Source organism: Balaenoptera borealis (assembly GCF_965194805.1).
Source record: "Balaenoptera borealis genome assembly, chromosome: 13".
NCBI lineage: Eukaryota > Metazoa > Chordata > Mammalia > Artiodactyla > Balaenopteridae > Balaenoptera > Balaenoptera borealis.
Window position 1 is genome coordinate 15941311 of NC_138870.1, and position 21294 is coordinate 15962604.

At 38.4% G+C, this 21294-nt stretch overlaps 2 protein-coding genes and 1 pseudogene across 4 annotated transcripts in view; 2 read left to right on the forward strand and 1 right to left on the reverse strand.

The window, feature by feature from the left end:
* PIK3C2G (phosphatidylinositol-4-phosphate 3-kinase catalytic subunit type 2 gamma) overlaps window positions 1-2495 on the forward strand; it is a 406235-nt gene extending 403740 nt beyond the window's left edge. For both annotated transcript variants that reach the window (XM_082351876.1, XM_082351875.1), the window contains one exon: window positions 1792-2495. In XM_082351876.1, the coding sequence (XP_082208002.1) occupies window positions 1792-1944 (153 nt within the window). In that variant the 3' untranslated portion in view covers window positions 1945-2495. The remainder of the gene's footprint in view (window positions 1-1791) is intronic.
* A 7001-nt stretch (window positions 2496-9496) lies between these two features.
* LOC309609900 (ADP-sugar pyrophosphatase pseudogene) lies at window positions 9497-16857 on the forward strand (annotated as a pseudogene). Its single transcript has one exon. The product of its transcript is annotated as an ADP-sugar pyrophosphatase pseudogene (transcript).
* A 1381-nt stretch (window positions 16858-18238) lies between these two features.
* PLCZ1 (phospholipase C zeta 1) overlaps window positions 18239-21294 on the reverse strand; it is a gene marked incomplete at its 5' end in the record, with an annotated part of 48590 nt that continues 45534 nt past the window's right edge. The window contains 2 exons of the mRNA XM_082351370.1: window positions 18239-18337; window positions 19104-19253. Of these exons, the coding sequence (XP_082207496.1) occupies window positions 18252-18337; window positions 19104-19253 (236 nt within the window). The 3' untranslated portion in view covers window positions 18239-18251. The remainder of the gene's footprint in view (window positions 18338-19103; window positions 19254-21294) is intronic.

Sequence of the window (21294 nt, forward strand, 5' to 3'; positions counted from 1 at the left end):
TGATACTGATATGTTTCTTAGAAAGTTACATCTTTAGCACTAATTTATATGATTCACAGAGTTCTTAAGCCAGACTTTTCCAAAGGCCTAATGCTTAGAATTATTCCATTTTTCTTCACACACACTAACACTTCGAGGGCCCTTTCATCTATTTTCTCTGTAAAATAGGAGATGAGTTCATCTGCTGAACGTGTTGTGGGGAGGAAAATGGAGGATAATTTAGGCAGTTCAAAATAACCACTGTAGAGAAAAGGAAAGGAGCTTACTCTGAAGTCCTGGGAAGATAAGCATTCAGGAGACAAGAGTGGTTCACGGGGTCCACGTTGAGCATCCCTTTGCGATGAAAGATGAATTACATTGGTAGGCTTTTGAAATTTTTAAGGCAGCCCTTAAAATCCTTTACTATCCAGGGGAACTCAATAAATTAAATGGAATAATTTGAATCAGCTGTCCTAAGAAACTTAAAAGGTAATCTTTCTGGAATGGGAGCAGGATTCTAGAAGAGTTGGTAGCCAGGAGATGTCACATGAAGCAGAGTAGACTGGATTAGCATATTATATTGTATCTCATTCCCTTGACTGGATTATTATTTACTTGATAAGTAAATCATTGTTCAGAGCAGCTAACAGATTGATCTTGAATGGAATTTCATTGATAAATTAATGGGTTCATAAATGGTAGGCAAATGCGGTACGATGGGCTAGAAATTGCATCCTTACACACCGAGCAGGCCTCCCAGTGGATTCCAAGGCCTTTCCTCTCAATTTGTTTCCTCTGATTCCTTTTTGCATATATAGAGAACGCTTCTTTCTATCTTGTAGTTTAGCTGTAAAAAGCAAGCATGTTGTATCATCATATGAAACTCCTCCAAATGTGTTATAAGGAGTTTCCTTGGCATATTGGGTCTATACACAGCTCTCCCCTCCTCTGATGTATAACTAATTTCTTGATAGTACTACACTTTTAAAGCTTCTTTACCACTGCAGGCACCCAGTGGTAATGCCTGTGACTTACTTCTTGGATATTATAAAACACACAGTTGAACAGCTCTCTTTTTTAAAAATAGTTACATGACTAGTAAGTGAAAAAGAGAAAAACACAAAACTATACACACAACATAATTACAGCTCAGATTCTTAAAAAGTAATTATATATAGAAAACAAAAAACGCATCAAAGTGTTAACTGTACTTATCTCCTAATGGTAGAAATAGAAATCTTTCCTTTCTTTTTTATTCTTTTTTTTGTTTCACCCCCATATTTTATTTAATGAGCATATATTTTCATAACTAAAAATTAAACAATTTTAAATAAATTAAAGTAACCATAGAGTGACTGCTTCACATGTAGAAGGAAATACTGTACTACATTAAATTAACACAAGGAAATCATGGAGATTGGTCTGCTTTCCTCATTAGCCTTCAACAAAGAAAGATAGTGTTCAAGGTCCCATGTTGCACAATAAATCCAAGGACAGTTGAAAGGTGACATGTATTTAAATTTATTCCTAGAGGATGATTTACAGTCATTAAATTTGGGATAGACAATTTTTAATGGAATCAGAGTAAATTCTAAGCTTCTTAGAGAAATATTCTGTCATTAAAACTCCTTTATGTTAGCAGAACCTTTAGCTCTTCAGAATTAGAGTTAGAAATGAAAGATTCTAACATTAACCTGTCCATTCCAAGGTACAAGATATCAGCGTGCAAATATTTTTGTTAAAAGCAGTATTTTTTAAAAGATGCATTTAAGCGTATCTGATTTATATTTTCATTATTCTCTCCCTTTTTAGGTAGTATATGATGAAGTCACAGAGCTCCAAGGACATGTTTTAATGCTTATTGTAAAGAGCAAAACCACCTTTGTAGGAGCAATTAATATCCAACTCTGTAGTGTCCCACTCAAGGAAGAAAAATGGTATCCACTAGGAAACAGTATAATTTAAGCATTGCTGTGAACATACGCATTCATTACTCGTATTTTTTTCACTTTGGGGCCTCTCTACCACAAGATCAGGACATTTTTGTTATCAAAGATAGCATGGTGGGGACTTCCCTGGTGGCGCAGTGGTTAAGAATCCACCTGCCAATGCAGGGGACACGGGTTTGATCCGTGGTCCGGGAAGATCCCATATGCCGCGGAGCAACTAAACCCCCGTGCCACAGTTACTGAAGCCCGCGCGTCTGGAGCCCGTGCTCCTCAAAGAGAAGCCACCGCAATGAGAAACCCACGCACCACAACGAAGAGTAGACCCCGCTTGCAGCAACTAGAGAAAGCCCTCTCGCAGCAATGAAGACCCAGCACAGCCAAAAATAAATAAATTAAAGAAAAAAAAAAAAGGTAGCATGATGGTGTACTAAGGACACAAAGAAAATAAATCAGAATCAGTCTTTTATAGTTATTTATTCTCTACCTGTGTTTCATTGTTTTCTTAGAACCTTTTTTCCAATTGATTGTGTAAAATTCAATGTATAAAATTAAAAAAAGGACATTTAATGTGTCTTTTAAATCAAACATGTGTTCACGTTTTATGTGCCTACAGTTAAAAGCAATACTTTAAATGTATTTTCCAAAAAAAGACAAGCAAATAAATAAATCTCATCAATTACTTCAAGACCTAAGTATATCTGTAACAAATGTTTAAAATTTGAATTAAATATATATACCTACATATCCACTTATAATCTTATTGAGGGGATTAGTAAGCTCTAGAAGAATGTTGTATTAATTTCTGTCAGAAAAAACAAACATAAATGCCTGAAATTCTTAAATGCAATTTTTGGAAGAAACTTTGTAGTTTTTCACCCTCTTCAGCACCAATCAATTCATCATCACTGGATTTCACCCAAACAGAGGCATTATCACATTTTAAACTTCATTATCCGCTAATTCAAAGATCTCAAACTCTGAAACTCTCCCCTCTGATCAAAACCTCTTCTACGCACTACAAAAAGTTTTCTTACTTCTGAACCTACTTTCATATTCATCATGACCAGAGTAAACAATCCTGCAGATTTCCACCTGCAAAGTAGGTATAACTCAAGGCACTATGCCACATTCTTTAAGAGGATCAAATCGTTTTTTAAAAATTTCTTCCAATTAAATTACTAAATCCCTTGCTTTACTCAGTGTTTTCCTGTGTGTGGATAAAAAAGTAATTTTTTATATGGTCATCTGCATAACCATGTAAACATGTAAAAGACTGTACACTTATTCATTGAAAATATTTGAGTGCCTGGTATGGGTTGATGTAGTCTTGTTTCAAACACATGATCATGTGAGTCAAGTAAGCCATAATGCTCTGGGCAATGGTTCTATGTTTCAGGTCCACTCACTCTCCCTTTTCTAACAGATAGTGATTCCTCACCCTTCTCTCTGCTGAAACCTCATCACCCTCTACTGTAATCCTCACTTTCAGCTGATGACTTTGTTTCCTACTTCACTTAGAAATTGGAATCAGTCAAAAGAAAACCTCTACATATTCCACTAGCACATCTACCTGCCCAGCAGATTCTATGTTCCTCCTTCCTACTTATTACCATGGAAAAATGACCCAAGCTCCTAACCATAACCAATCTCTCAACTTGTACATTTGATCCCAGCCCCTCTCACCTACTCACAAGCATTACTGAAACTCTCCTCTATTCAAAAGCATCATTTCTTTATTCTCTACTGGATAATTCACTTCAGCATACAACCATGATGTTACATGGTTACATGATGGTAAAAGCATCATAAAAAACTTCTTGGCACCTCCATCTCCCTTCCAAATACTCATCCAATTGGCCTGATCTTCTTTATAGCAAAACTCTTCAAAACTATTCTCTCTAATCTCTGCCTCCAGTTTCTCTCCTCTCATTTTCTCTCAGACCATTCCAAGGAAGTGTTTGTCCCAAACACTTTAACAAAACTGCTTTTGTCAAGGTCCCTTCTGACCTCCACATAGCTAAATCCAAAGGTCAATTTCCAGCCCTGATCTGAGCTTACCTATCAGCAGTATTTGACACAATCAATAACTCTCTTTCTCAATACTCTTCATTTGGCTTCCAGAACACAACACCCTCTTGTGCTTTCCTTCTATATAACATCAGTCCCTCCTTCTCAGTCTTCTGTGAAGGAGCATCCTCTTTTCCACAGTCTCCAGTGTTGGAGTGTCCAGGACTTACTCCTTGGTCCTCTTCTCCATCAGCTTTCACTCCCTAGTGACCTCATCTATTTTGATGGCTTTAAATATCATCTGTATGCTGATTATTCCCAGTTTCCCAGTTTTATAACTTCAGCCCAAGGAGTGGCCAAGATGGTGGAGTAGGTAGACTCTGAACTCAACTCCTCCCACAGGCACACCAAAATTACAACCACATACAGAGCAACTATTAATGAGAACAATCTGAAGACTAGCAGAAAATATCTACAACTAGAGATAGAAAGAAGGAATCACAATGAGATGAATAGGAGGAATGGACACACGGTATAGTCAACACCCACACCCATGGGTAGGTGATCCACAAGTGGGGGGATAATCACAATTGCAGACATTCCCCCCAAAGATCAAGGAGTCTGAGCCCCACATTAAGCTCCCCAGACCAGGGGCCCTGCACTGGAAAGATGAGCCCCCCAAAACATCTGACTTTGAAGGCCAGCAGAACTTGTATTCAGGAGAATTGGAGGGCTGTAGGAAAGAGACTTTGCTCTTAAAGGGCCCACACAAACTCTCACATGCCCTGAGACCTAGAGCTGAAGCAGTGATTTGAAAGGAGCCCAGGTCAGACCTACCAGTTGATCTTGGAGAGCCTCCTGGAAAGGCAAGCTATAACTGGAACTCACCCTGGGGGCATAGATGCTGGTGGCAGCCTTTGAGAGTTTGTACTACCACAAGGACACTGGTGCTGGCAAGAGCCATTTTGGAGCACTCCCTCTAGCTTATTAGCATCTGGACCTGGGCCCACCCACCAGCAGCTGGCAGCCACTGCACTAGGCAGGGCTGACACCAATCAGGCTGGGGGCTGGTCACGCCTACCAACACTCTCACAGTAGGTGGCCCCACAACAACAGAAGGGCCCATTCAGCCCCCACAGGGGGCACTCCTAGAGTATATAGCTCTGGTGATAGAGAGGAGTGTGCTTCTGGACCCAGTAGGATGTCTCCTACATAAGGCCACTTTTCCAAGATCAGGAAATATATCTGACTTACGGAATACCTAGAAATAAAAACAGAGAGTCAGACAAAATGAGGTGGCAGAGGAATATTTTTGAAATGAGGGAACAAGATAAAACCTTAGAAGAAGAGCCAAGTGAAGTAGAGATAAGCAATCAACCCAATAAAGAGTTCAAGGTAATGATTATAAACAACTCAGGTGAAGAATGGATGAACACAGTAAGAATTTCAACAAAGAGTTAGAAAATGTAAAAAACTAAAACAGAACTGAAGAATACAATAATTGAAACAAAAAATACACTAGGAAGAATCAACAGTAGATTACATGATACAGAAGAATGAATCAATGAACTGGAAGACAGAGTAGTGGAACTCAATCAATGTGATACACCACATTAACAAACTGAGGAATAAAAATCATATGATCATCTCAGTAGATGTGGAAAAAGCTTTTGACACAATTCAACATCCATTTATGATAAAAACCTTTCAACAACGTGGGTATAGAGGAAACATATCTCAACATAATAAAGACCGTATATGACAAGCCCACAGCTAACATAACAGTAAAAGCTGAAAGCATTTTCTCTAAGATAAGCAACAAGACAAGGATGCCCATACTCACCATTTTATTTAACATAATATTGGAAGTCCTAGCCACAAATAATCAGAAAAGACAAAGAAATGAAAAGAATCCAAATTGGAAAGGAAGAAGTAAAACTGTCACTGTTTGCAGTTAAGATGATACTGTATATTGAAAATCCTAAAGATACCATCAAAAAACTATTAGAACTCATCAATGGATTCTCTAAAGTTTCAGGATACAAAATTAACATAGAGATCTGTTGCATTTCTATACACTAACAGTGAACTATCAGAAAGAGAAATTAAGAAGACAATCCCATTTACAATTGCATCAAAAATAATAAAATACCAAGGAATAAATCTTACCAAGGATGTAAAAGACCTGTACTCAGAAAATGATATGATATTGATGAAAGAAAGTGAAGATGACACAAACAAATGGAAAAATATATTGTGCTCATGGATTGGAAGATTTAATATTGTTAAAATAACCATATTACCCAAAGTAATCTACAGATTCAATGCAATTCCTATCAAAATACCAATGGCATTTTTCACAGAATTGGAATAAATAATTTTAAAATTTGTTTGGAAACATAAAAGACCTTGAGTAGCCAAAACAATCTTGAGAAAAAAGAACAAAGCTGGAGGTATCGTGCTCTACAAAGCTACAGTAATAAAATAGTATGGTAGTAGTGACTCAAAAAAAAAAAACAAAACCCCACATCAATCAATGGACCAGAATAGAGAGCCCTGAAATGAACCCACACTTATACGGGCAATTAATCTACAATGAAGGAGGCAAGAATATACAATGGGGAAAAGACAGCCTCTTCAATAAGTGGTGTTGGGAAAACTGGATAGCCACATGCAAAAGAATCAAGCTGGACTACTTTCTCATACCATGTACAAGGATAAACTCAAAATGGATTAAAGACTTAGTGTAAGACCTAAAACCATAAATATCCTAGAAGAAAACATAGGTAGTATACTCTTTGACATTGGTCCTAGGCTTATTGTTTTGAATCTGTCTCCTGAGGCAAGGGAAACAAAAGCAAAAGTAAACAAATGGGACTACAGCAAATTAAGAAGTTTTTCACAGTGAAGGAACTATCAACAGAACAAAAAGGCCACCTACTGAATGGGAGAAGATATTTGCAAATGATATATCTGATAAGGGGTTAAAATCCAAAATATACAAAGAACACATACAACTCAACATCAAAAAAACAAACAACCCATTTAAAAAATGGTCAGAAGAACTTTTTTAAAGACATTTTTCCCAAGAAGACAAACAGATAGGCAAAAGACACATGAAAAGATGCTCAACATCTAATCATCAGGGAAATTCAAATTAAAACCACAAAGAGCTATCACCTCACACGTGTCAGAATAGTTGCTATCAAAAAGACAACAAATAACAAGTGTGGGCAAGGATGTGGAGAAAAGGGAACCTTCATAGACTGTTGGTGGGAATGTAAATTGGTGCAGTCACTATGGAAAACAGTATGGAGGTTCCTCAAAAAATTAAAAATAGAACTACACAATCCATCAATTCCACTTCTGGGTATTTTCCAGAGAAAACAAAAACACTAATTAGAAAAGATATATGCACCCCTATGTTTATTTCAGCATTATTTACAATAGCCAAGATATGGAAATAACCTAGGTGCCCAATCAGAGAATGAATAAAGAAGATGTGGTGTATACCTACAACGGAATATGACTCAGTCTAAAAAAATAATGAAATCTTGCCATTTGCAACAACATGGATGGACCTGGAGGGTATTATACTAAGTGAAATAAGTCAGACAGAGAAAGACAAATACCATACCGTGTAATTTTCACTTAATCTAACAAACAAAGAAAATGAACAAACAAACGTAACAAAACAGAACAAACTCATAAAAACAGAGCAAATAGGCAGTTACCAGAGGGGAGGAAGTTGTGGGAAGAATGAAAGAGGTGAGGGAGATTAAAAGGTACAAACTTCCAGTCACAAAATAGATGAGTCACAGGTATGAAATGTACAACATGAGGAATATAGCCAATTATAATATCTCTGTATAGTGACAGATGATAACTAAACATATCATGGTGATCATTTTGTAATGTATAGAAATATCGAGTGAATCACTATGTTGTGCACCTGGAACTAAGGTAGAGATCTAGGTCAATTACACCTCAATTTGAAAAAGGTATGTAGACACTGAAAGGAAATACATCAAAACGTTAACAATGGTTATCTCTGTGGGTTGGGGATTATGGGTGATTGTTAATTTTCATACTTCTATGTACTTCTAGTTGTCCACAATGAACATGTTTTGCTTGTAAAATTAGAAAGAAAACAATACCATTAAAATAAATATCATTTAAAAATAATAACTCCCGCCCAGAACCCCTCCCAAATTCTAGAGTTCCATATCCAACTGCCTACACAGCATCCCCCTCGAATATCTATTATCTCAAACTCAGCATGTTTAAAACTAGACTCCTGATCAGTTTTAAATAGCAAAAAACTTGACGTCATCCTTGATACCCACTTCCTTGCTCTTTCTCTGAGTATAATTCAGTCCATAAGAAACTCCTGCAGCTCTGCCTTCAAAACTTTTCCCAAATCCAACCACTTGCCACTCTCCATCTGCTTCCTCTCCGGTTCAAGGTACTCCTATTAAATTTGTCCCAAGTTACTACAATTGCCTTCTCCTTGTTTCTGTTTACACTGCCCCCCATACTGTCTATTCTCAACACAGAAATTGGAGTGATCTTGTCTCTCTTCTGCTCAAAACTCTGCAGGGGCTTCTACTCTCAGAGTAAAAGCGCAAACCTTTAAAATAACCTGAAAAGCCCGATGTGATCTGGCCTCCCATCGGCCATCTCTCTGATTTTCACTCCCATTATATCCTCCTATACTCAAAACACTCAAGAAACACTGGCCTCCTTTCCTTTCCCTGAACATTCATTCCAGGCATGCTTCTTCCCTGAAATCTTTATCAGACAGCTCCTTCTTTCCAAAATGTGCTTTTGTCCCATACATCCACTTGCCTATTCTCTCACCTCTTTCAAGTCTTGGTCAAATGTTTCCATCTCTGACAGGCCTGCCTGGACCAGTCTGTGTCATATTGTAACCTGCCCTGTCCCCAGACACATGCCAGATCCTTCCCACTCTGCTCTACATTTTTTCTTATATACTTATCACCTTTGAACATTCTATATGATCTACTTATTTCTTTTGCTTATTATTTATGTTTTGTATCCTTTCACTAAAACACAAGGCTCTAAAGAAGTTTTGTTCACTGACAGTACAGCATTGGATCCAGGCAAGAGGAGTCCTTGCCCTGGCGCCCTCGCCTTGGAGAAGCCTACTTCCTCCAGGTGTGACTCAGCCACACCCAAAAGCCTCATTCTAGACCACATTCTAGGTACACATGACCCCTGAATTCCCTGCCTGAACAGCGTTTGCAGGCCTTCTAAGGGTCCACTGACCTGACGTCAGACACCACCACCAGGGTGAACAATGCCTAGGTTCTAGTGGCGGCCGAGGGCAGGCTGCTTGCAGTGTGTATGGATGCAGCTTGAATGTGTCAGCTGGAATGTCCACAAATGTGCATGAGGCCACTGACAGTGCAGGAAGGACCCAGGGGTAGGAAGAAAAAGCAGGGCATATAGAGGGCTCAGGAGGAGGAGACAGCCCTCTTTAGGTCACCATAATCCAACATGGATCTCCAAGACATCCAAGAATTCTCAATTAAAAGCTGTCCTCCCAGGTGTTTATGAAGGAGAACAAATCATATTGTATTTAATGGCTTCTTAGCTTTATTTATAACTTTTAAATTTAGGCAGATGGTATGTAGGTGTTATGGATTGAACTGTGTCCTCTAAATTTATAAGTCCTAACCACCTGTAACCTCAAAATGTGGCTTTATTTGGAAATAGGGTCACTGTAGATGTAGTTAGTTAAGATGAGGTCATACTAGAGTAGGGTGGGCTCCTAATCCAATATGACTGGTGTCCTTATGAAAGGAGGAAATTTGGACACAGACCCAAACCTAGAGGGAACACCATATGAAACCATGACATAGAGATTGAAGTGATGCATCTATAAGCCAAGGAACACCAGCAAACTACCCAAAGCTAGGAGAGATGAATGGAACAGATTGTCAGAAGGAACTAACCCCTTAATTTCAGACTTTTAGCCTCCAGAACTGTGAGACAAAAAAATTTCTCTTGTTTAAGTCACCCAGTTTGTGGTACTTTGTTTCGGCAGCCCTACCAAACTAATTTAACACTGAATCTTCATTTGTTTTGTTGTTCCAGCCCTGACAAATATCTGGTATGTAGTAGATGCTCAATAAGCCTTTATAAATTAATGCCTGAACAAATGATTGAATGACACACCAGTGAACAAGAAAAACAAGGCTCCTAGTCTTAACTCTCATTCATATGTTTTACAGCTCTTTTAGCCTTTTTATATCTATATTTTATTTGCTTTTTATAAGAAGTCTAATGAGATAGGGAAAGGGGAGATTATTACAGTTTTACAGAGTAATAACATTCAAATGCCTCCTAGCAGCATAAACTTTCCACTCAGATGAATTCTTGAATGGAATGTATACACACACATCCGGGGAGGAGGGGAGATTTTTAAGTTAAGCGATGTGAGGGACCGGAAGCATTGGACAGTTGGCCACCCCATCAACCCCTGCCCCTCCATTCTCACCTTCAAAATCCCTGAGAAACTTCCACAGAAAACTAAGACATCTCAAAAAGCACAGGCTAAAAGAAACTGACGATCACAGATATGCTGTGGCTACTGCTATCAAACAATGAAGGGGTTGTGGTGACAGACTCATTTCTAGCAAATATGGTTGAAGGTCAGGACTTGAGTCCCAGAGGAAGTGGATTATTGATGAGTTACCACTATTGACACATTATCAAGACCCAAAGTGAAGATTTAATAGCACGTGGGAGAAATTCTAGTGATTAAAGCAATTGCCCAGAAACTTTAACCCTCATATTGTAACACGTGTCACAAAAAAGATATATTTTATTTCTTAGCATAGGATCCTGTATGCTGTCAATATATTTTAGATAAACCAATTAAACCTAACTAATGCTTTTTCTCTTAAAAAAATGTTGGGGCAAACACAGCATTAACACAGAAGTTTCAGCGGACCAAGAGACACTGCTTAGACTTTAGGCTTTGGTAAGAATGGGCCAGGTGGATTAATTAACCTTGGTTATAATGGCTTAGATTGCACCAACTGACTGGTTTTTATCATTAAAGGGATATAACATTAAACCTTAGGCATTAATGAGTACAGACCTTGTAAGATTTAGTCCTTAGAACAAAAGACTATAAGAAAAAGATAACCCTTTTTAAATTTCCTTAAATAAGCTTTTTAAGCATTAGGTGATAAAAAAAAAAAATTCGGTTCCTTTCTTTAATGGATTTCTCAGCTACATCTCAAAACAACTAGGCCAGAAATCTTGAACAGTAGCTGAATTCAAAGTGTGCTACAAGCTCTAGTAAAGTTAAAGCTTAAAATTCTTAACTCCATGGACACGTATGCTTGCCTACTATATCAACTCCCTCAAACTGTGTTCATGTTCATGTGTGTGTGTGTGCGTGTGTGTTATTTTGAAGTGACCTTAGGGTAACAGCAGTGGAGGAAACAAGACCAAACTTGAATTCGTGTGTCATGTCCACAGCCTTAGGTTACAGAAACAACACAGTCTCAAGGAGACTCTGTATTTGAAAATTAAAGAGACTAATTATTAGAGTTTGGAGGTTTGAACCATGCCTCCAATCATAGAAGGGATGTGGATTTTATTAATATTTAAATCAAAAAGAATAGGGATTCTTTTTATAAAGAGAATATGCCCTCTTCCTAGGCTGAGGTCAAAATATAACTGACTGAGATTATTAAATGGCCCAAAACTGGGAAAGCAATTTAAAGGTCTATGCCCGTCAGCCTCTGGCTCTGAAATTCTGATTTACCCCAGGAATCAAGAAGGAACTGAAATTTCTTACCATCAGAACAAAAGTAATAGAAGAAGGAAAATAAAATAAAAGACGTCAAACAGAGTAGTAATGAGAATGATATTTCCTTGAAAGAAATATTGGGATCTTAAAACATAAGCTGGGCAGATATGAAGGGGAAATGAGATGTTAAGAGCCAGGAGAAAGAACTATAAAGTTAAAAAGGTGATGGACTTCAATCCAGTTTCTCTTGAAAAAGGTAACAGAAAAGGGCAATACATTTCAGTTGTTACTAGTTCAGAAGGGAGGATGGGTACCTAAAAAAATCAATCAGATAAAAAGAGGAAAGGCAGATATAATGGAGAGCAGATATAATGACATCCTGGAGAGAACTAAAATTAGAAAAATTTTAAAAGATCCCTCATAAAGCAGCAGCATTTTGTAAGAACAGCTGGGAAACCATCCCTTAAAAACTGAGACAGAGTGATTAAGTGATTAAGAAAATCTGGTCATATTTGAGAGGGAAACCCAGGAAAACAGGTGTAAAAGACTCCAAGAATTATTATGTAACTTTCAGAGGAACAGAAGTATTGCCAAGGGGGTCTAGGGAAACATATTTGGAAAATCTCTGGAACTGGTATTCTAAGGGAAAATGAAACAAAGAGAGGACTTACTGAAGGGAAATCAGACAGGATGGTTACAGGTCAAGACTTGGTATGGAGCAAATGTTGGTCTGAAAGGAATATTATCTTTTAGGTGGAACTAACCTACTCAAGAGGATCAAGATGGTCAAGGCTTGTTTGAACAAGGGATGTGGAACAAACATGGAATTCACTGACTTCATCTTTCTCAAGACAAAACTTTGAGAGTAGAAAGAAAAACAAATGCCTGGGCCAGAGAGCAAAGGGAAAGGAAAAGTAAAAAAGGCACTCAGGTCCAGGAAACAATGTTATCCTATGTGAGCTATGGGAGTAAAGAGACCAAAAGATGAAACTGAATAAAAAGTCAGAAATATAGCTCAAACGATCTGAAAAGAATATGGAAACAATAAGAGGGAAAAAAATAGCAAAGCCTAACCTCATATCATCAGAAAAAAAGACTTTAACTGAAGAAAATACTATTCAAGACTTGGGAAGTTTTAAAAGTGAGATATGAAAGTGTTTTGAAGATCAGATGGCAAAAATATTAATTATCGCTAGACTCTTACTGTTCACATATGTCAACTGCAACTTCAGGTAAGGAATATGCTGGCAGTGATCCTCCAAGTAAAACAAATGAAGTGATGGGGGTGAAAAATATTTCCTAGGACACAGGTGCCAACAGGAAGAGCTCTCACTGATCAAGGCTGGACCAAGTTGGGCAAGGAGTATTAGATTATAATTCAAAGTATAAAATAGTTATCCATAAACCCATACTGATATAAATGACTGATTAAATAAATAAATGGGGATGGGAGGTTTGAATCTACCATGTAGAAGAATTCCAAACAATTTATATAGATACTCTGCCCTCTAGAAGGTAAAACGTAACTACCAACTCTTTAAGTGTGGGCTGCACATATTGACTTCCTGCCAAAGAGTATGGCATGAAAAGCAGGGAAAACAGAACTTTACAGAGGAGAAACTTGACAAACTCTACTTCAATCAGGTAATAAGGGTCCATATCAACAGTGAAAAGTCATGTTGATAGAATGTACCTTTGATAAGATTTTATGAAAGTGGCACTTTACCTCTGAGGTCTTCCTTCCAAAAACTTGTAGCCTTGGTCTAATCATGAGAAAAGCATTATTCAAACCCAACTGACAGACATTCTACCAAATACATGACTAGTAGTTCTCAAAACCATCAAGTTCATCACAAACAAAGAATGTGTGAGAAACTGTCACAACCGATAGCAGCCTCGGGAAATATGACTAGTAAGTGTAATGTGAATCGTAGGTGGGACCCAGGAACAGAAAAGTGACATTAGGTAAAAAGTAAGGAAATGTGACTAAAGTATGGACTTCAGTTAATAATAATGTAGCAATATTGGTTCATTCATTGTAAGAAAAGTATTATACTAATCGAGTATGTTAATAATATTGGTGGAAAATGACATCAGCAAAAATGATGGAGTAGGAAACTCCAAAGGTCTATCCCTCCACAAAAAGCAGCAAATAAACTGGTAAACACTATCATTCAACACTTAAGTCTAATATCCATTTGAGCTAATTTTTGTATATTGTGTAACGTAATCAACTTTTTTTTTTCCAGATTGCCTTGGATCAATAACCGTGTTTCTGTCATTTACTATAGACCTTAGGCAACTCAATGTTTCTGAGCCTGTTACATTAACAATAAAATGTAGGATTGCTGCAAGGATTTAGGTTATTTTCTATTTGTTTATTTATTTGTTTGTTTATTTATTTATTTAGGCTGTGCCGTGCAGCTTGCTGGATCTTAGTTCCTTGACCCGGTCGGGCCCTCAGCAGTGAAAGTGGGGAGTCCTAACCACTGGACTTCCAGGGAATTCCCTAATTTCTGTTTAATATCAGGCACATGATAGGCACTGCTAACACTGCAGAGATGGAACTCTCATGTTAGAAAAGGGAGTGTCCTGGGAGAAGAATAGGAATAGTGACTGAAAGTGTGAAAGTTAAATTGTATACAAATGGGAAGTAGAAAGAGGGCACTAGTCCCTGAAAATGTGTAGGTTTTTAAGGACTTTAACACCAACTCCCACCACTACCACCATCACCACCACGTGCTCAGCTGGTGTGTAAGAATGCAAGACACGGAGAAGACCAATCTCTCATAAGCTCAAATTCCACTTTAATCTACCCCTTTGATGTTTTAAATGGAAATTTCTAGTGGCTGGTAAAAATAGCTTAACTCTGAATACTACAGAGGGCTCAAACTTCATGGCCTAAGAATCCGGAATGCATCATAAGAATGTTTTCTTTGCTGGTACAAATATTTCCAGAGGGTTATTACTTTAAAAGAAATGTAATTCAACAAATGCTTATGCACTACCCAAAAATATGGACTTTTAATAACTCCTGAAAAATGGAATCCAGTTCATATATTCTCCCAATAAAATGTTCATTGTTCAAGCCCATAAGGGCTTCACTAAATGTAAGCGATTCCATTTTCTGGATCCTAATCCACAACATGAGCTTTTTGCCATTGTGGCTCCCAGATAACCCCTGAAATTTGCATAAAGGTTTTGAGTGGAACCCCTGGAGGCACTATCTAGGGTGCATGTGTCTGCATCCCTCAAAAACACCATACACTCCCCCCTACCCAAAATTAAAATAAAGACCTCCTTTTTACAGCTACAGGGAGTTTCTCCACTCTTCTTTTCAAAAATAGGGCAACTTTATGTCTCAGCAATCAACATCAGTGGCCTCCCGTGGTCACCGTCCCCCAAACAAAAGTCGGGGTAAGTCTAGATTTTGCTCTGCATGTTTTCTATTTGAGGCCCTAAACAACCAGAAGCAGAAAAAAAGTAAAGGTCAAAATTAACAACATAACAAAACTTTCCTGTCACTGATCACTACAAGGTAATGAGAGTAACAAAAGGAAGAGTCCAGGTTTATGTTAATGCCTTTCAGCCAAAGACCACCAGAAACACACACAGTAGGTCGATTCTTCATTGCAATGAGGGAGACACACAAATGAAGAACCATGGGGTGTCTCAGTGAAAGAGTGTTGGAAAGGACTTACTGTTGGATTCAGGCTTGTGTCAGATGATTTGGGAGAGGGTTCAAGGAAGTAGGTGAAGAATCCGACAGTCATTCATGTTTCCTGGGGACTGTTTGGCACTTTTGTGTTTGGACAATATTCATGCTTTTGTCAGATGCTCTGTCATGATTACAGACTGGTTCTGTTTTTCTCCTAACCCACTGTGGTCACAGAGTGGCCTTGTCAGGTGCTGATGTGAAACTGTTCAGGTTTGGCAGACGAACACCATGGCCTGACTGTGAGTGTCAGGCCAGCTCTTAGCAACTCCAAGGCCTCCCTGACAGCACAAAGTCACTTCCTAGCTGTCACTTTAATCAGTTGTATGGAAACATAAACCAAGGAATGTAACCTAAACTAGGAGATCATGGATGGCTTCCCTGAGGAAATGACATTTAAACTAAGAGCTTAAAAGTTAAAAGATCTTCTGTTACCACAGCACAGGGGTTCATTTTAGCTGTTTCTTATGTTTTCTTCTGCTCCTCAACACTGTTATTTTTCTACAGGTGAATTAGGAATATTTAAAAAAAGATAGATTTTGTCTTCACAGTTAGTGAGCTGAGTTTGAGTGGTACCTGAAGAAAAATGAGAAAAGGAAATACATCCTTTTTCCTTCCTTATTTCAAATCTTATTGGTATAAATGAGAAATAAGTTTTTCCTGCTGCAAGAATTAATGAACTCTTTGCAAAACTCATGTGATCACAGTCTTTAAACCTCATGAAATTCCAGATCTTCAAAAGGCTTTAGGGGTTTAGAGAAGGTTAAATCCTTGGGTTAATGGGTTGAACATCCCACCTGCTATTAGGTTGAACAATAGATATTATAAATAAGATCCTTCTGAAATGGGTCACACTTAAAAAAACAACTTATAGGGATCCTACTGACCTAACGAGAACTTGGGAAACTGGGAAGCATACCACCATGTAAGGACAGTCGGCTGATGGGGTGGTGGTCACCCCAGTGCTGCAAACAACCAATGTATCGTTCTGGTGAAGCAGTTCCAACCACCAATGGGAGGTTGCTGCCCTGAATTCCCCATGGGTCTCATCGATGACAACAAAAGCCCAGAAGCAGCTGCTCTTTGGGAGCTTGAGGAAGAAACTGGCCATAAGGGCGATGTTGCTGAATGTTCTCCACCTGTACGTATGGATCCAGGTTTGTCAAATTGTACCACACACATCGTGACAGTAACTATCAATGGAGATGATGCTGAACGCGTAAGGCCTAAGCCAAAGCCAGGAGATGGGGATTTTGCAGAAGTAATTTCCTTACCAAAGAATGACCTGCTGAAGAGACGTGATGCTCTGGTAGCTGATGAACATCTGACAGTGGACACCAGAGTCTATTCCTACCCTCTGGCACTGAAACATGCAAACACGAAGCTGTTTGAAGGGCCCTTCCTGAAGTTTTAAGGCCAAAGGACAGTGGCCACGTTTTTGTAAACAGAACCACCAGGCCTCCTTCGCTAAGAGTTTGTATTCAGCTTAGTTTTAATGTAGATTTGAAAGTAGCTTTTTCATAAAATAAAAGCAATATAAATAAATTAATAAGTAAAGATCCTCCTCTAATCTGGCAAAATAGAAGCAGGGCCTCTGAGAACTGGCTGTGTGTCCCTCCTGGGAAGACTGTGCCCTAATCTTAAATCCAGAGAGCCCGTGGGTGAGGATCTGAACGGCTATGCACTGAGTAATCTGGGACATCTGACTCCTTATGGGTTGGATATTTGAATTCCCAGTGACATTTTTATTTTAAATATTTAGTTCTGAGGCTAAACCATGATAATAGTAAAACATGGTAGATGTGATTTTTTTGTATATTTTTTCAGCCATCAACTGATAATGCATTAGTAAACACCTCAAACAAAGAATCGTTTTTGTTATTTTAGTTATAAATTCAGATTTAATTTCAACAAATACCTATGAGGGCCCCCTAATTTGTCAAAAATTGTACTGGTGATTTCATCTCACTACCATGCAACAATGTGGTAGAACAAGTATTAGTATGCCTGGTTTTTTGAAAAACAGTTAATAATGAACCATATTCTTCTACATATGACATTTAGTAAAGCAAAGTCCTGCTGATGGTGAGAAGCCCAGTATATGAAACAGCACAGGAATCTCATCTCTGACCAAGAGGCAACCCTCAATGTGCATTTAGTGCAGATTCAGAAACACTGAAAATTCATTCAGAGACCCAAGCATGTAAGTCCCCATAGTAGATCTTTTTATAGATACGGAGTCTGGAGGCAGTTTGAATGCAAATCAAAATCATATGCACTCATAAGAATGTCTGTATAATTACAGGGTACCCAATCCAGTGCACAGCATCTGAGAACTAGTCTGAGAATGCAGGGGCTAATTGCTCTCCAGGATTCAAAAGGGCACCAAGCACCTGGGAATCTAATTCCTTCCCACTACAATATGCAGTAGTGGGTGTCTAGAAATTAAAACACTCCTAGACTTCATATTTCTTTTATACTGCCAAATACTTGCCAACCTATCTTATACAATCAGACATATTTTAGCATCTTGTAAATTCTACTAATTAAACATGATACAAGCAAGTTGAAAGAGCAGCCTCAGCAGCAGAGGGGCAGGAGAAATTGGCTGACGAGAATGCCACACTGTCGGGACCCTCTGAAGTTTATTTTGTTTCCACTGTTCTATTTTGCATATTTAAAAGTGAACTGGCTCAATATCTCAAAATAATTATTTTGCTTTATGTTAGAAAAAAAGGAGAAAGATATGGGCACCCATTCTGGCTGTTTTATTGCGATGTACAGCTAACGCCGTGTCTGGCACCATTAGTTGCTATCTGACATACCAAACATAAATAAACAGGGAAGCAGGCTCAAGACTCTCACCCATTTTGGAAAACAGAGGAACACGACGGTAACCTGCAAAAAGAATCACATTTGATTAGAACAATAAAAATAAATTCATCAACAGTGGCCCCAGTAGTGCTCCTGAGAAATCGTAAGCACATATAAAAGCTAGGACTATGTAGTTATATTCCATCCCATATATTAATTTTCCCCCAAAGTAAAATATTTGAAGTTTCTATCCCGACTTCCAACTAAACACCACACAGCTCACACTTCTCCTCCCTCAAAGTGCAGCGTCTCCAAAATTAGCCACCACTCTTCTGCTTCAGAAAGACTGTTTCCTAGGTACATCTCAGATGGTGATAGAAAAGTAAAAATAAGGATAGAGTTGGGAGCACAGTGTAAGTCACCCCTGAAAGGTGACTGCAAGGCAGCCCTGGAAAGAGTCAAGAAAAGAGAGTCTTGGGCTCCCAGTATCTCCTCAGGTGGGAAGGAAGACTCACTGCTTCTCCCTTCTGTGCAGTTCCCATCCTTCATTCCATCATGGTAGTCATGCCTACTCTTAACTGAAACAAGAGAGCTATGTCCATGTAGAGAAATTCTCATACAAGTCAAGTTTGTCCAATTTGTCTTCCTAGAAATCCCACTCCCCAACCCCACCTTTTGTATTAGAACACATTTCTGTAATTCCACTGGGAGAAAATATGTGTCAATACATAAAATTTCCTTTACATCTGACTGTCGTGGACAGAGCTATTTGGTATACAAAAGCGTGTCTTTGGTAAACTCAAATTATATATAAACATTAGCACAATCATCTTACTTTTAGGAATATTACCTTTGTTCATGCATAGAACTGGTAGAGTATATTGCCCAAGAAATTCATTTCCAGCTATTAAACCTTGATTTTCAACAACAAAACGTATCAATGCCAATTCTGGCACCTGAATAATAAACGTGAATGTTTCATTCCATCTTGGACTAAAAGCTGAAATATAAAGAAAGAGATACAACCAAAAAAAAATCAAACACCATCCCTAGAGAAAAATACATAATATCTGTTCTCTAAAATTCTTATTTTCAACACTTTTAACAGTAATAATAAAACCTTGGGGTTTAGAGCACTTAAATTTTTAATGCACCCAATGAGAAAGGAATAATAATGACAATAATAACACTTATTAGGTGTCTACAATTTCTGGGCAATATCCTATAAACTTTAAGCAGATAATCTCATTTAATCCTCACAAAAACCCTGTCAGGGTTATTTCTATCCACACTTACAGATGAGAAAACTGAGCCACAAAGATGTTTCATAAGCTCCGATGGGTTTCACATAAATAGCCATTAAGTGCTCGGGCAGGAAGTCAAACAAATGGAGTCTGATTTCAGAATGGAAACGTTTCACTATTATACAATATGACTGTTGTGTTACAGCACTTTATTAACAAAGAAACTGAGACATGAGGAAGTTAAATAACATCATTTTTCTATATCAGGTCCTGTTAAAAGAAGAGCTCTATAGACAGTTGTTGGAATGAGAGCTCACTAATGTTTGCTCTCAAGTCAGCTCCTGATCCTTCTTTTGACTAACTGCTCATTTTAAAATCCAGAGTCAAGGAGGAGTTTCAAGATGGCAGAAGAGTAAGACTAGAGATCACCTTCCTCCCCACAAATATATCAGAAATACATCTATATGTGGAAACAACCCATACAGAACACCTACTGAACGCTGGCAGAAGAACTCAGACCTCCCAAAAGGGAACAGATACCCTCAGGTGACCTACACGTAAAGGCGGGGCCAAATCCAAAGCTGAACCTCAGAAGCTGTGCAAACAAAGAAGAGAAAGGGAAATCTCTCCCAGCAGCCTCAGGAGCAACAGATTAAATCTGCACAATCAACTTGATTTACCCTGCATCTGTGGCATACCTGAATAGACAACAAATCATCCCAAATTGAGGCGGTGGACTTTGGGAGCAATGACATATATATATATTTTTTCTTTTTCTCTTTTTGTGAGTGTGTATGTGTATGCTTCTGTGTGTGATTTTGTCTGTATAGCTTTGCTTTTACCATTTGTCCTAGGATTCTGTCTGTCCTTTTTTTTTTCTTTAGTATAGTTTTTAGCGCTTGTTATCATTGGGGGATTTGTTTTTCAGTTTGGTGGCTCTCTTTTTTCTTTCTTTCTTTCTTTTTTTATTACTTTTTAACTTTTTTTAATAATTATTTTTTATTTTTTATTGTAATAACCTTATTTTATTTTATTTTTCTTTCTTTCTTTTTTTTTCCCTTTTATTCTGAGCAGTGTGGTGGACAGGGTTGGTGCTCTGGCAGGGTGTCAGGCCTGTGCTTCTGAGGTGGGAGAGCCAAGGTCAGGACATTGGTCCACCAGAGACCTCCCAGCTCCACGTAATATTAAGCGGCGAAAATCTCCCAGCGGTCTCCATCTCAAAGCCAACACTCAGCTGCACCCAACGACCAGCAAGCTACAGTGCTGGACACCCTATGCCAAACTACTAGCAAGAAAGAAACACAATCCCACCCATTAGCAGAGAGGCTGCTTAAAATCATAATAAGTTCACAGACACCCCAAAACACACCACCGGACATGGTCCTGCCCACCAGAAAGACAAGATCCAGCCTCATCCAGCAGAACACAGGCACCAGTCCCCTCCACTGGGAAGCATACAACACTCTGAACCAACCTTACCACGGGCAGACACCAAAACAATGGAAACTACGGACCTGCAGCCTGCAAAAAGGAGATCCCAAACACAGTAAGTTAAGCAAAATGAGAAGACAGGGAAATACACAGCAGATGAAGGAGCAAGGTAAAAACCCACCAGACCAAACAAATGAAGAGGAAATAGGCAGTCTACCTGAAAAAGAATTCAGAATAATGATAGTAAAGATGATCCAAAATCTTGGAAATAGAATGGAGAAAATACAAGAAACATTTAACCAGGACTTAGAAGAACTAAAGAGCAAATAAACAATGATGAACAACACAAGAAATGAAGTTAAAAAT